Here is a 16,131-nt window from a genome sequence, read left to right as displayed (position 1 = left end):
CCCCGTGTTTCTTGAGGAAATAGACCCAGGACCAATGGAGGCTGAGATGACGCGTTTACGTGGCAAGTTGCCCCTTGTTGCGTGCTTACTGACACAGGAGAAGAAACTTACTTATTTGACTTGAGAGAGAAATGGGAAGACATCCATACAAAATAAAAATTCTACAGGATATCCTCTTCCTCAGACTACTCCATCAGAGATGTATTTACATTACCAAACGGGGGCTGTGTGTATGTGTGTGTGCATCTTATATGCAGGAAGCCCATTTCCTGGCCTGAGACTGTGGGAGAGAGGATGATGATCCTCATTTATTGCCTGTTCTCTTAACAGGGCTACAACTTGATAAGTCTGTATGCAGCTGAAAAATGAGTTTTCTTCTAAGACAGAATGTAGGCTTTTGGAAAGAACTCTTATAGCTTTCTCTGGGTTTTCAATAGGCTTTTTAAAACAGGTTCTTGCTACAGCCTTGCCAGGCCATGTACCTTAGAGTGCTTTTTGTCTTATGAGCAACCGAAAGATGTTCATAAGCAGCAAATACCACAAAAATAAAAAAAATAATGGAAGTTTAGATGTTAGATGTTAGTATCTGTGCTGATGTGGGAACGATGGTTCAAATTTTTTCCTTTATCAACATATTTTCCATGCTCCATCTCAGAAAGTCTGTTCTCTGGGCACTGGTTGTATGCTTTTTGCCTAGAGGGCTTTCAAAATTAAGTAAAACTAAACAGAAAATGGTATCATCTCAAGAGTTTCTCTTCTCTGCAATGTTTTGCTGTGAAGGAAAGGAAAGCAGCAGTTTGTGTCTTGGCACAAAGTAGATGCCACTTCAAAGCTTCGCTACAAGAGTATATGCAGACAGGGAGCAGAAGGCAATTTTAGCTATTACTAGGTCAGAGAAAAATTAATAAGTGGAATTATCTCAAGCTTCTCTTAGAAGAACAAAACTAAATACTGGAAAATATCCAGAATCTCACAGTATTCTTTGAGTCAGAGAACGGGTTTTAAGACTGCCTGAGGTTTGTAGCTGCTGAGCATCACTAAGCAGACTCTTTTGAGGGGATGGGAAGGGAGGGAAGGAGATGTTTGAATGATGGTTGCTGGGTGTGCAGATGGTACAATACACTTAACTGTATAAATGTGAAATATATTGCCTGATCTAAAGTCTGTAATCATCAATAAATTATAACGATGAGTCCATGCTGGCTAAATAGCACCCAGTATAAGTTCCTAAGTTGACAGGCTACTCATTCCTCTTATACAGGAACACATACTTTTGGCGACTTTGATTTAAATTAAAATTTTGCCTTTTTCGCCGTAGGAATTAAAATTATGATACTCATAGTGAATACTAGCATAATTTCTAATTTTTTTTTTCCACGGGCCAAATAATATTTAAAATAAATTACCTTTTCAAGCTGAATTAATTGAGCTTAACCAGTTTAAATAAAAATACCACTCATGGCTAGCATTTTAGATGATGGAGGACTGGGGCTTAAGCTTCTTATCTGTTCACAAATTTTCTAATCCGTGAAATGGAGATAGTTATGTCTCAGGGATGTTATGAAACCTACGTAATTTATAAAATGCTTTGAGGTCTTTCAGTAAAAGTATAAGGAGTTTATGTCTTTTAATGCCGATTGACATTTTCCTTGATAATTAATTCAATACAGTTGTTAATTCGGTGTTGTAGAACCAAAAAAAATATCCTTAAAACTAGAGAGGCACATTGATGGGGGGGGGTGTCTGATTCGATGTTCTTAAGCTTCATGGAAGAAGAATTATTGTTTTCAAGAGTCATTCGACTGTCCCACAAATAGGTATATGAGAGATAACTTCATTGTCACCAAAAAACAGTTCTAAAAAGGAAGCAGAGAGAAAAAATAGTAGTAATTAAATTATACTTGTAATGCTGAAAGAATAATAAAAGAATTTTTATATTGCCAGCAAGAAAACAAGTGTAAAGTGTATGCATGAAGTGTTCCTCCTTGGGGGCTCTCTCTAAGGAGATTTCATTCAGCTTGCATCTGCTTTTTAGAAAGACTAAGACACTCCATCCATACCTGCCCATGTAGTCCTCTGTCTTCATGACTTCCATTGTCTTTTAAAAGAGTCTTTGTGTGACTGAGCATTCCCTGACATGAAAAAAACTCTTTGCAAGACTAGGGCATGCTCCCGTGCCAATGTGTGACACACAGTTGCAAAGCATAAACCTTAAAAAATAGTGGGGAAGAACTGGAAGAACTTGTGAGTAATTTAGGTTTGGGACCCAAGGCAGTCTAACCTGATCAGAGTTCCTGCTACCACACTCTCCCCAAGTAGGCTGGCTTATACTGCAAAAGTTTATAGCCACACTCATGGGCTCCTTTATATTGTCAAATGCAGTTTGAATGCGGCAGAGGTTTGACCTTTAATGGGTAGATCTCACAAAGTACCTGAGTATATAGACACAGACTTAATGCCAACTTACATGTTCTTTGGCCAGTACTGTTTGCATTTGTGAGCTCTTGATCTCACAGACATGAGTAGCTTGAACTGGGCTGGTCAAAATGTTTACTGCCTCCAGCTCTTCTGCCAGGAATTGGTGCTATTTTGCCACAGAAATGTTGAGCAGTTGCTGCATCCCTGAACTTTGTAGTGTGAGAAATAAACCTGGTGCTATAAATTTGGGAAGTGCAGAATCTGAGTAACTTTTTACAAGTGCATGTAATGGTAGGACAAGGGTAATGGCTTTAAACTGAAAGGCAGGTTTAGATTAGATATTAGGAAGAAAATCTTTACTGTGAGGGCGATGAGGTGCTGAAGCAGATTGCCCAAAGAAGTTGCAAATGTCCCATCCCTGCAGCTGTTCAAGGCCAGGTTGGATGGGGCTCTGAGCAGCCTGGTCTAGTGGAAGGTGGCCTTCCCCATGGTAGGAGGATTGGAAGTAGGTTTTTTCCAACCCAAACCATTCTGTGTTTCTGTTCAACCATCCCCTTCCCTGGCAGAGAAGGGGAGTGGGAAGCTGTGAGCAGGGATGCCTTCGGGTGCGTGAGGTCAGCCAGCCTGGTTGTGTCAGCAGCCTGAGTTACCTGCTGCTGGGAAAGGTGTTTTGCCATGCATGGAGGGTAGCTTTCTTAGAAGACCTGAACTGCCTCTCTCCTTGCTTTCTCAGGAGCTGTCACTTCACTGTATGGCTAATTCACTCCAACTGGGCTGGCACAAATGAGATTGATAATACTTCTTGCAGTATTTAATCTGCATACAGCAATTAGACTGACCCTAGAGAGTGTTTGAATTAGTTGATGAGATAAATAACCCTATCCCATAGCATTAATAGGATGAAGTCCAACATGGCTGAAGCTTCACCGCATGCCCTCAGCTTGAGCTGCAAACGTCACTTGGATTTTGATGTCCAAATGTAAACAGAATCAGGATGGGAGACTAGCTTTTCCTAACAGCGAAGATGAGATTTTACAAGTGATGCTCACATTTTGTGGGCCATGCGCCATGGTCCCATGGATCTTAACAATGATCTCCCAGATCACTGTATTGGTTTGGGGCTGGGCTGCAGTGTGGAGCTATTCTGTTTTGACATCTATAAATTCTTTTCTCTGTAAAACTATTTAGCATTTTTTCCCATGGGAAATAAACATAATATTCATGTCACAGTCTTTTGTGTGTGTGTGTGTGTGTGTTGTATGCTGCTTTTTCTTTTTTAACCTAAAAACAGGATGCTGCATTTTTTTCCATGAAAGCCCACCAGCATTGATGAGGATGTTGTTTCCTTTTAGAACACAACTTTCTGACTTCTGTTAAAGATTGTTTTTGTTGTTTGTTTTTTTCTTTCCTTTAAAACAGTTTGCATGTCACAAAGGCTGCTTGCTCTGAGCAGGATTTGTCTCTCGCAACTCAAAACTTCTACAAAGCAGATGGAGGTATCTCTTAGCTGAGCTGGTCTGCCCAGTCAGTGGGAAAGAGGTGCTTTTACATGTTAAATGGCTATTCTAGGATGAATTCAATTTCACTCTGGAAGTACCTTTTTCCATTGGCTGTAAAAGAAGCCTCAAGGAGCCTTGCTCAGTTGAAGATATTGGATCATACGAGTCCCCACTTTCTGTGCCTGAAATTGTGGGATGATATTTTCAGAGATCATCCATGAAAACCCAGGCCACTTCTCCTGCAGAATCAGAGGAAGCAGATTTCTCAGGTTTTCTGTAAAATAAAAATATTTTCCTACTTTTTTTTTCACAAGCATCAGCAGTATGAGAATAAATCTACTCTTAACTGTGCTTTTTCTTTAGTGTTGGAAAGGAAGATTTCGACAAGACAAAGCAGAGAGGAGCTGATAAGAAGGGGAGTGCTGAAGGAAATGCCTGAGCAAGGTGATATGATAACACATTAACTAGAATTTAGCTACTAAGCACTAAACACGTATGATAAAGCAACTATTGCATTGTTTCCATGTAGTATAAGTAGGTATGAGGAGACAAACTGAGGAGTGTGAGAGGTGATTTTGGCCAGCTGACAAAGAACTACAACAGCTGACTTCTGTCATATCCTGAAGTATTTTAATATTCCCTGTGAATAATGTGACTTTTGTGGTTCCTAGTTTGCCAGAATTCTTTTGAAGTGATGATAAACCTATTTTTTGAGTCAAAGTCTGCTGTCTAAAGTCACTGAAATATAAAATGAGAAATTTTGGCTGAAAAATTAGAGGCTTTGGGACCCCAAACAAATCAGTATAATCCATTTTAATCCATTTCAGGTATCAAAAAGTACCAGTGCTGGGATCATATGGATCCCACCACTATCACACAGACCACATTCACAAATGGCACAAGCATAAAACCGTGGGGAAAACATCACTTGTATCGAAATGCTCTAATTTTAGTAACCGGTATTAGACAGAATCTGTATTTTGAAAAACATGAGTAAGCCAAGGTTAATACCTCTGTGCTACATCCGATTGTGTTTGTAGTGGTATTCTTTCTAATATTCTTCATCTTCTATAAATCTAGATTAAATAAAAGTAAAGTGAGTAAAATAATCTTCTGTAGCTTAAAATTAAACCATTTGTCATTTAAAATTAAACCATTTGTCTAAGAACTCCATGTTTTCCCAAAGTATTTTTCTCCTAGAAATTCTGTTATTCTGTCTGATCTGAAGAATCAGGAAAGTATCAATGTGTATGCTTTGTATTGTGCACATAGATACTTAGAAGTAAAGGGCTTGTTTGTTGACATGTGGCATCACTTGCCTGTACAGTGTTTGGCTAATTACCAGACTATGACATTCAGCATAGCTGGCTTCTGCACTTGTCTCTGCTGTCTTTGTCTTAAAACAAGACATGTAAACTCTCCATACCTCAATTTGTCCATCTGAGAATTTGTTGTGGTTTTTGCTGCATGCTTTACTGGGGAGCTGCGTGACTTTGTCCATTGAAGGTTGTAAATTGCATTTATTGGGAATAAATTGCAAGGTTGTAAATTGCATTTCACTTAGTGAAATATGTTAGCTTCTCGAATTGGTTAGTCTGAATGTAAATCCTATCATTTGTGCCAAAAGTATGAGTGCTTTCGTCACAGGTATCCTTGGCTCTCTCTTCCATCCTTAAAAGGGGATGGGAGTCTGGATTTCCTTACAGGGATTGAGCAAAGTGAGAAAAGGATGTAAAGATGAATGATTTTATCCTCTTCCTCCTATATAGGTCTGATCTGTGTTCCCTTCATTACATTGTGCTTCATGTCTGATGAAAATTATAATTTTTAAGGACCATTTTAAAAGAACATGGGATTGGTTTTAAGGTGCTAAAAATGGAGGGGTAGGAAAGAAGGTGGTTGAGAAGTGTGAAGGTAGTTAGAAGTAATGAGTACGGAGATGAAAACTAAATGAGGAAATTACATGGAGTCTTGAAATGTGAGAGGTAAGAAGTGTGAAGAAGTGACAGTGTGTCACATGGGATGAAAAAGAAGAATTGGAAGGTGGCAAGTGCCACTTGGAGGCAGGAGGTGTTTGCAGAACCAAAACATGAATAAGAGGTGGCAGTGTCACATGTGGAGACAGAGAGGAGAGAGTGAATTTAAGAATATTTGGAAGAGAGAAGCTGAAGAAACTGAATGTTGCAGTAAGGTAAGTGCAACTGTCAGATATAGTGAAAGAGACAAGGTTAGGAAGGAAGAACTTACCTTTTACACATCAGGTTGCTGTTAGTGTGTGGATTACAGTGAAACAATCATCTTAACCCATGGAGCACCCAGGGTGGTAGGAAAGGGGCTGCATAATTTTGTTCAAACCAGGGAAGTGCCAAACATCCAAGTCTGATAAGACCCAGCAAGGAAGAGGAATGGAATCACCACAGTTAGTGAAGAATCAATGGAGAAATCAGAAGAGATGCCCTGTAGATTTGCATAATTTTGGGATTGACAGCAAGACAATCCTGTAGAAAGAAATTACCAGAGAAGAAAATCAGCAGCAACTTCAAAATGCATGGAACAGAGAAAGCTATAAGCCAGCAAGGGTATGTATGTAGCACTTTTCAGGAATATGAAGACAAATAGGGAAGAGAAAGAACTTCTTTTCAGGATTAAAAAAACCCCTCAAACTGAGGTAGTCTGGGTAAGTGAGTAAAGTATCATCAAGGAAAGAACTTAACTTGCAGAATTTAATAATGGTATGATATGTGATACAGAAAAGACTTCACCTGGATTCTTAAAAGTGGATAATGTCTTTGTGAACTGTTTTGTTAATTAACTGGGCATATATGTTCTGAGAACTTCTGTCTGAATTCCTGGCTGATTTACCTACTGGGATGCACCATGGTAGTCCTGCAAATCTGCCCCCTAATTGTCCATTTTTGGGACATGTTGGAAGGGAGAGAACAGGATGCTTATGTGTACAACCACGAAGCTGTACCTGAAAACCGACATGGCCTTGCAAGCCCATTACTGCAGAGATGTCCACCCAAAGAACATGGAAGCTTATAGAGTTTCTTTACAGTTACTTTTTAGAGCAGATCTACAGCCTTTCACATTTCCGTAAGTCTTTCTGCTTTGCTTCCACGGGATCTTGAAAGCAGAGGGATGCCATGTGTTGTCAGTGGGTGCTAAGTAAGCAGTTAGGCAATAGCTTTTTAATTTTCATTTCAGATGGTGATGTAACAGTAAATTTTGAAACTTCAAATGGACACACCATAGCCATTGGTGAAGAAACCATACAGGAAGAAAATGTGGTAAAAGCTAGTGGAAATAATGGCACTTTATCAGAGAAAACAACATCATCGGAAGGAAAAAAAGATCAAAAAGGTAAATTAATGCATTCTTCACTGATTTTTTTTTTTGGCTACTTTAAATATTAGTGTGTTCTTCCATTAGCACCAATACATGCTCTGAGTTCTGTTCTGCCTCAAAGATGCCAGCAGAATCCGCTGAGAGAATAAGACTTGGTAGGCATGTCTTTTACTGTGCCTATAGCAAGGTCATAAAGAGAAGCATGGTCTGAGCATGAAAATGCGTGCAGGGATGTTTGATTTCTAAATTCAGTGTGAGCCTTTCCTTGTAGCCATGGGCAAGCTTTGATTTCAAATTTTCCTCTTATGAAAGAACACTCTAAGTGCATATGCATCACCTTGCAATATCATTGTAGAAGTGGCTCATGGGTTGAACGTTCAAAGGTGTTTAACCCATTTGAAAACCATGTATAATTTTGTAAGTAACTTCTGCAACTTGTTCCTGTTGGTTTTCATTGAATCTTAAATACCTGCAGTCCAGCAGAAACATTCAAGGGGCCATATCACTACCTCAAACTGAACCTAGGTTATTTATGGAAAATGTATTTTATAACTACAGGGTTTTCTATGGATGAACTGTAGTAAATACTGCTAAATATTTAGAAGTCCCAGGGTCCATGTTAATTTTGTTACCTTTACTGAGATCTACTTTGGTAACAAGAGTTTGACTCATAAAGGAAATGTAAAGATAAGTGTGGAATCACAGTTTTTGGACCACTTTTATTTTCTTTCTTTAACATCTTGAATAATGCACCACTTATTTTCCCTGTCAAAAAGTGTTTTTAAATACTATTCCATTTATTGGATTTTCCTCAAGGAAAGAGCAAGGATGCAAAAGATCAAGACCTTCTTGGCTGGCTGTTAGACTGACCAGCCTTTCCAATGTCTTCTGTTAAACTCTACCTAGTGATGAATGAGCCTCTGGAGGTTGAGAGGATTGGTTCGGCTAACACAAAAACTTCAGTTCCTCTCTGAGCTACGTAAATCACTTGACTATGTAAAAAGTGGCTAGATGTCCAAGGAGAACAGACTTTCTTATGAGATTTCTCGTACTTCCTGTCTCCCAAAAAGACAGAAATACAAGATTAGCCTTTGTCATGACATTTAAATACATCTATCTTTTGGTGCCAACTAGAACCAGATGTGTATTGGGTCAGGGAAAAGAGTTATAAAAGCCATGGAAAACTCCTTTAAAATGGTTCAATTTAACTTTGAGGTTAGATCAGACCACTTATTATTTTATGCACCATTAAATACAGCCTTTTGGAAATGTTCAGTTTTGGAAGTTTTTCTAAGGTACAGTTTATTTGAGAAATACATGTTTTTAACTATGTTGAAATCCCCTCTAGCTGACTTTGCAGAATGCAGAACTCCAATGAAGCAGGAAAGGTTCAATATCTATTTCAAATTAGACTCTGCACTCCTTATACGTTGTGTTGACCTTACAGAGAGAAATTAAAAATGATTGCTGTACAGGATTAGACTCAATACAGAAGAATGTGTAGCAATCACTCCAGTCCCTCTCAGAAAATGAAGAATATATGGAGGAGGGAGAAGGAAAACAAGAAATGAGCCAACCTGGTATTCTAGGCTTCATAGAATGTCAATCTGAGTGTACAGAAGATGCAAAACACTTCAAGTATACTTTCGTGTTTAAGGAGCAATTCCACACATCAGAAACCGTGTTACACTGTGGAGACCCAGTACAACTCAGCAGGTAGTCATTGTGAATACACTTCAGTTATTCTTTACTTTATAGCACATTAAGCAAGAAGGTGAGCCAGCCTGTTAAACTCAGTGTAAGAGTAAGGCCCACTCCATCTCACAGATATGTCTCACCTGCAGATTAGTCCTGGGTGATTTTTTTATGGCAGATGCAGTAGGTATGCATTATACACACACCCAATGGCAGGTACAGGTTTGCTTATGCTCACAGAGCATCAAAATCAGTGCTGAAACACACATACCTAACTCACTGTCTTCTGCTAAGACCATAAAACATGTTGGTGCTTCAGATAACAACCCTCCATCATGAGAACTGAGATAGGAGTGAATACTAGCTGACAATCAGGAGTAGTGGCTGCAAGGACTTCATCTTTAGTAAGCCTAATGTTAGGCTTCTTAAAGTCATCAACTCTAATGTGTAAATCTTGAAGGAAGATATATACACATTTGTAAGACCTGAAAACAGGATTACTTCCTGCTGTTTAGTAGCACACTGTGCTGCTGTTCCAACTCTGACTGTATCAAAGGGTTCCAAAAATTCATCTCGGCCCCTGAAACTTAGGAAGTTATTTTATAATGCTCTTATGAAATGATGGTGCTCTTTACTTGCTCTCTTGTTCAAGTGGGTCTTGAAAATGCCCTTCTGCTATATATGATGACTGCTGGAGCCAGAATCTTAAAAAGAACAAGCAATATAGGCAAATTGTGATAATATGGTGAGAATTGGCAGCAACATGCTGTACAATGTGGAATATGTTAGGAATTAAAAGAAGTTAAAGGAACAAAGTTATTTCAGCATGAGCTATGGGAATACATTATCAACAGGGCAAACGATAGGCTCAGCCATGCAATATAAAAATGAGTTAAGCAGAAGCAAGTAAAGAAGACAACCCCTGAAAGCTGTTCCCTCTGCTGCTAGGCAGTTCCATAAACTGTGTACCCATCTGCTGCCTGTCAGCTCACAGGTGCCTTTTGTATTTGGTGAAAAATTCCCTTTGGGAATTTAATAGTGTAACTGTTGCTATTTATAGTAATGATGACAGTCATCCAAGGAGGGTGTTTAAAAGAAATTCTTTCCTTTATGGCAGAATGATAAGAAACTAGTGACAGTTTTACATAAAACAGGTAATTGATTGGTAAAGCTTTGTCGATGAGAAATCAGAGAATTTTTTTTCTGTGATCATTTATTCACATTATGTTTGTGCTAGGCTGACTTCTAAATTCTTTTGTTTTGACTAAGAAAAATTGCTAGCATCTTTTGCAGAAAATAAAGAGCTAAACTGTAGCTATTATCTGTGAGTCTTGCAAGGGATACAGAGCAGCAAGTAGACAGGTAGTATATCAAAGAACACCCTGGTTGTCTGGCAGCAGTCTGAACTGTACCACTGTCAGGGCTCCTGACCCATGGCACCAGCCTGCAGCAGCCCCAGCAGTCCCCAGAGCTCCAGGTTCCAGGTGTGATATAAGCATCACAAAGGGGATCCAAGGAGTCTCTTTGCCTCCTGCCCCCTACAGCAGTGTTGGAGAAGACCAAAAGCCACATCAGTAGAACAGGTGTCAAAATATTCACTGTTTGCCTCCCTAGGTATAGGGGCATAGCACAGTGATACAGCATGCATGCTGCTCCTTGTAAAGCATCCTGGCACTATGTCAGAGCTGCTTTTCTCCTTTCTACCCTCCCAAGATGTCTCTGGAACACAGAGGTACTAGAGAACCCTGGATTTGTAGCTGAGTTCAGTTTTTAAACTCGTGTCTTACTCATTTTTATCACAGCAAGCTAGCTCTTTTAACAATTCTGGTAGATGCTTCCACATTGCATTGTTAACTTGGGCTTGAAGAAGTGAAAGGTTCAGTAACCATTAGCAAGATGGTTGGAAAAAAGTAGTAAGTTTTGTTTTGCATACCATCAGTCAGGTGTATTAGGTACTGCTTTGCTAAATAATTGCATTTCAGGAAGCCACAGCTGTGTTGCAGGTGTCGTGGGTGACATGGAGCATAAGCTTCTGGAATGTTCTGGACCGTTTATAGCAAATTGATCCTCTGAGGTTTTCTCATGTCTTTAAGGGAAGGAAACAGTTTGTAGTCCTGTTTCCAAATGAATTCGTGGGCTACCTGCGCATAATTTTTTTTTCCCCACAGGAGTACTCTCATATGAGAGCTGGCAAATGTTCCAGTATGTTGGGCTCAGAGATTCCTTTCTCTATATTTTTGTTTGCTCTCCTTAAATCTTAAACTTTTCCTTATGGGTAACCAAAAGAGAAGGTTGGAGGTACAAACTCTGGTCTTATGAGCATGTATCATTGCTGACTAACACTTTAGTTTGTCTACCAAGGAATGGTCTTGAAAGTCAAATTTCTTAGATTCCTTTTCTCAGAGGTCTTTTCTTTTTTTCCCCAAAGGAGAACAAAACTCGTTGAATTTAAGATAGTAACCCTTATCTCCCAGGGTCTCAGACAAGAGCCTGCTTTGTCTCAGATTAATCCTGCAAACCAGTCACTGTGAGAGATGAGGCAGACTTTCCTCCCTCGTGTGCCTAGCTGGCTTCCTACACTCCTGAGCTCTGTAGATCATTGATATAAGCAGCATACATAAAAGGTTTGTAGGGTTTTTTGCCTGACTCCCTAAGAATCTCTCACTCCAGCAGAGTTATTTGCTGGCTAAAACCAGTTCTTCTAAGAATAGTATATCTTCGATTCATCACCTGAACTATGTAAATGAGGTTGAATCCAAGTCTTCTTGAAAGGAAAGCTACTCTATATAAAGCTGTATTTGGGTAGAGCCTGTCTATTAAGTCAGCTGGGCTGGCTCATGCCAGTAGGCTGATGTGAGAGGCATGGGCTTTCACCCACAAAAGTTGAGTGCCAGAGGAAGCTCCTGACTCGTAAAGCAACTTTTTTTTTTTTTTTATAAGAAAGATATCCTTATGTGGCTCCAGAATTAAGACTATACATTATTTTAATGAACTAACTATTCAATTATTTGGGTATATCTTTACAGAAAGTATAAGTGAATATAGAAATATACATACCTCTCACCTTCCAAGTCTCCCATAGATCAAGAAATGGTAAAAGTATGCAGCTGACAGTGAATACATTTTAGGTGTTCTCTCTTTTTTTAACAGCTTACTTCTAACACATAGGTTGGGTAGTTAACACTGTAAAATGACAGTCAGTTGGGTTCTTTCCCTGTTTTATTTAGGAACCAATGCAAAACACCTAAACATGGTGGCTTTAGGTCAGATGTTATACCTGTCCCTTTCTCCCCTCTCCTGTTTTCTACACTGCCTCTGTTACAAGACCTCTTGTGCACAGTGCTGTTGAAAACAGTCAGTAAGTTCTAGAAGTTTGTAGACGTGCAGATCTGCTCATCCATCTTCAAGAAAGATGAATTCAAAACTGCAGAGAGAACTGCAAACAGCATCATGAGACAGCTGTTCTTGTTCAGTCTAGCAAAACGGAGCCTGAGAGAGCCTGAGTGCATTTGATGAATGTAGCAAGCTGGTATATAGCCAGAAGAGAACATGGCTAAAGGACAATGCTGGCACAAGTATAAAGGAATAAACTGTGGCTTGAAATACAGTTAGACTGGAAATTAAAGGAAGCTTTCTAACAATTAGAATGGATCTTTTCTTGAACAGAATTTTAGTAGCAGTAATACGAACAAAAAATTGAGCCAGTTGAATCTAAGTTTATGAAAAGTTTTGTCTGAGCTGACCACCTGCATCAGCACAATCAATGAGTCCAAAAAGTGACAAAAGACACCTTGTCTTGCTCTGTGTCCTATGTTTCTGAATGACAGCTTCCTGGGTTTTGGTGAATCAAAACACAGCTCTCTGCATAGTCTGGAAAGGAAAATCACGATTTGCAAAACTCTTACTGAGTTTCATTGTGCAGGGAGTCATCCTGTGAAAGACAACAAATCATACATTATTTCCAATTTTCATCCTACATAGTTTTGCTCCACTGAGTTCTGTTCCTCTTCCAAGAGAAGGGTGCTTTGCAGTTGATGTAGATCCTATGCTTGTGCTTCAGCACTATGGGTTTGCTGTGAGGTAGCTTCATGACACTGCTCTAGCTGGAGAAACAAAAATACCAGTACTGTATGACAAAATCCTCAGGTAGAAAAGCTTTGGCCTTCTGTTCCTTAGAAGTTCACAAAGGTAAAGAAAAAAGTCTTGTATTTTACAACCTAGCTTCTGAAACTATGCCCAGGATCTTCATTGGTCCACTTGGTCCAGAGTTTGCAAAAGGTCCCACTTCTAGTTTGCAAAAATCTGATTTTCCAGTGCATATGACATCTCTCTGAAAGTCATTGAGACTTGGTGAGTCCCCATAAGAGCTGTTATATACTGAGAACTTTGTAACTCTGACCATCATTTAAGTGTTCACGTGAGAATAGAGCTTTCTTAAGAGTCTGGCCCAAATCACAATTTCTGGGATCAAGAAAATATGGTCTCCAAATGAGTCTCTTGTAAATCTGACCTTTGGAAAATTTATTCTAAACATAAAGATATTATTGATCCAAATGTTTAATGAGATACTAACATTTGCTTTGCTTTCCTGATAAAAGAGTAAATTATAGGTGGGTTGCTTTCACAGCAGATGTCTTGATCAAGACAGCAGTGCAGAAATCCTCTTTGATGTGTTTTGGAGACCTTTTCTTAAAAGGTCAGTTCTTAATGAACAGATGTCTACACTGAGAAATGAAACAGCAATAAAAATACATTGCAGCTGGTACTGAGGTATCTGGGGGATTGGATTGAACAAATAGAGAGGTCTGAACTGATTCAGATGCCTCCTTGTTTTGGCAAAAGAAAGAGCAGGCATGAAGACCAAGGGTCCATATTCAAGCAGAATCATGTTAGGGAGGTACAATTACAACATAATTGTGTCTGGAGCCATTTACAGACATCAGACCATCCCTGTCACTGTTCAAGATCAAACCACTATTGTTGTTATTAGTTATTTGTATTACTATTACTATTTGTTTCTGTATATACCAGAAATTTATTATAATGTCTTACATAGATGCAGGAAACCACAAAAGTTTCCAATGGACTTGCAGTAAAAGAAAGGACACTAGGGTTAGGCACTGAAAAACCAGAGGACACCAGACCAGGAAAACGAGCACAGTACTGGCAACTGACAACTAAACGTTGTCAGCTTTGGCATCACAGTAGAGGGGAGTTTGAGGGAGGACAGTCAGTGAATATTCACAAAAGCCTGAGGGGTAAGAGAAGAAAAAGAGTGAAAAGTGTCTGCTTCAAAACTTGGCTTGTCATTGGCAAAAGCTGGTATAATGGGCTGGTCAGGTAGGAACTGGAAATCTGTATCTCAAGTAAATGAGAAACAATAGTTTGGTCAAGATCAGTGACACTGAGAAAAAAAGATGAAGCTAACAAAGATAAAAACAGTAAAGCTAATAAGATGCCAAGAGGAATGATACAGTCAAAGGCAATCGTCTTCACCACAGCTTTCATCCTGGCTATGAGCAAAAAGAAGATTCACTCATCAAGGCCAAGACAGGGCATTAGTTAATCAAGGGACGGTCAAGGCTCATGAGAGCTGTAACTATCTGAGGAGATAGGATGCTGCTGTGCCGGAGTCTACCAGTCTTTGGTACAATGTACATAACATTATGAAAAGAACTGTCCTAGGTAAAGATGATATCCCAGTGATGGCAATGCATTTCTGTAAAATCAATGTTATATAAATTGCCAATTTTAATCACAACTGAAGTCTGCAAGCAAGAACTTTGATGAGAATGAACTGTTCTAATTTTTGTTTTCATTTGTAGTTCTTAGTTATTTCTTTAAAGAAAAATCCAAAATTGTCAGATGGTTGTCACTAAGATGTGTGTATTTGCAACTAAGTAAAGCTTTAGCCTTATATTTTGTTGTATTTTTGTACTTTTTTTCCCTGAATCAGAAGATAAATTCTGATATATGTTATTTAATCAGTTATATAGTTTAGTGTAGATTGACCGTATTACTTTAGAATATGGTGCATAGAATATTACTTTTTACTGGGTTATAATTCTGTTTTTCATATTTTCTCTACTACTGTGTCTGGACACAAAACATGGTAATGGTGTACAAGTACACAAGTTTTAAATTTTTTCATATTAGTAGGTAAAATTACAGCATTCTGGATCCATAAGTAAAAGGTATATCAAAGAATTGTTTACACTTAAAATTATTATGGATCATCATGTCCTTCAAGATCTTCAAAATACAAAGATGTATCTTCTCTTGCCATGTTTGTTATTAATGGAATTCAAATTTTTAAAATGTCCTGCTTTTTCAGAATTAAATCAGCTTTTCAACTTCAAATGAAGGTAGGTAGAATTTCACAAGGAGACATTTTTGCTATAAAAGAAGAGACCAAAATGTAACAAATAAGCATGTTTCTTTCTCCATCCAGAGTCTTTCTCTGAAAAACTAAGAGACAGTATAAGAGTCTGTGCTTGAAAGAATGTTTGAAAGCTGTAAAAGGTCACTGTGAAGTGGTTCTTTCAAAACTTTAGCAAAAACATGTTAGTCTATAACAGGCTGGAAATAAAGGAGGAAGACACTGGACAGTTAATGTTAATTCCTTCAGTTCATGAAGAGACATGTAGGTTGCTGTTAATAATGCAGGCAATGCACTGAGTTCGTGTTAACAAGCCTTAAGCTAGAGGTTGGAAAGGCTTTGTTTCTGAGATGAAGAAATGTCTTTGTTGTCCAACACATTATTTGTTTTTCATCTACTAATCTTAAAATTAAAATGTGCTGCTTATCTCTTGGGAATCTTTTACGTGGGAAGGAAGAGAGATGGGAATGTCCATTTATTTTGTCTCCTTTCTTCTCCAACCATTTTAGGTTTTAGTAACATACAAATAAATCGCGTATGATTCTGATGGTATGCTCTTGCTTTAATAACATACCTTTTCATAAAGGTTTGGGAAGGCTATCTTGAGGCTGGATGGGCACAGAATTGGTGTAATTGAATAGATAAAGATTCCCATGTGGGGACACCTAGTCTTATAACCACAATGATTATGTGCAAAATTTTATGTTTGACTGTAAATGGCTTACCTACAGTAACATTACAGCTGGCATTAGGCATGCATTTTGAAGTGAATTTCCTAGTCATCCCCACTTA

General features: G+C 38.6%; 1 protein-coding gene across 3 annotated transcripts in view; it reads left to right on the top strand.

The window, feature by feature from the left end:
* PHACTR2 (phosphatase and actin regulator 2) overlaps positions 1 to 16,131 on the top strand; it is a 131,155-nt gene that overhangs the window by 84,380 nt on the left and 30,644 nt on the right. For all 3 annotated transcript variants that reach the window (XM_029962704.1, XM_029962705.1, XM_029962706.1), the window contains exons 3-4: positions 4,281 to 4,361; positions 7,125 to 7,280. In XM_029962704.1, coding sequence (XP_029818564.1) covers positions 4,281 to 4,361; positions 7,125 to 7,280 — 237 coding nt within the window. The remainder of the gene's footprint in view (positions 1 to 4,280; positions 4,362 to 7,124; positions 7,281 to 16,131) is intronic.

The sequence above is a fragment of the Manacus vitellinus genome, unplaced genomic scaffold, assembly GCF_001715985.3.
Source record: "Manacus vitellinus isolate BGI_N305 unplaced genomic scaffold, ASM171598v3 scaffold_4_pilon, whole genome shotgun sequence".
Classification (NCBI taxonomy): domain Eukaryota; kingdom Metazoa; phylum Chordata; class Aves; order Passeriformes; family Pipridae; genus Manacus; species Manacus vitellinus.
The sequence above is the reverse complement of the archived record's forward strand: the minus strand, read 5'-3'. Positions and strand labels throughout refer to the sequence as shown.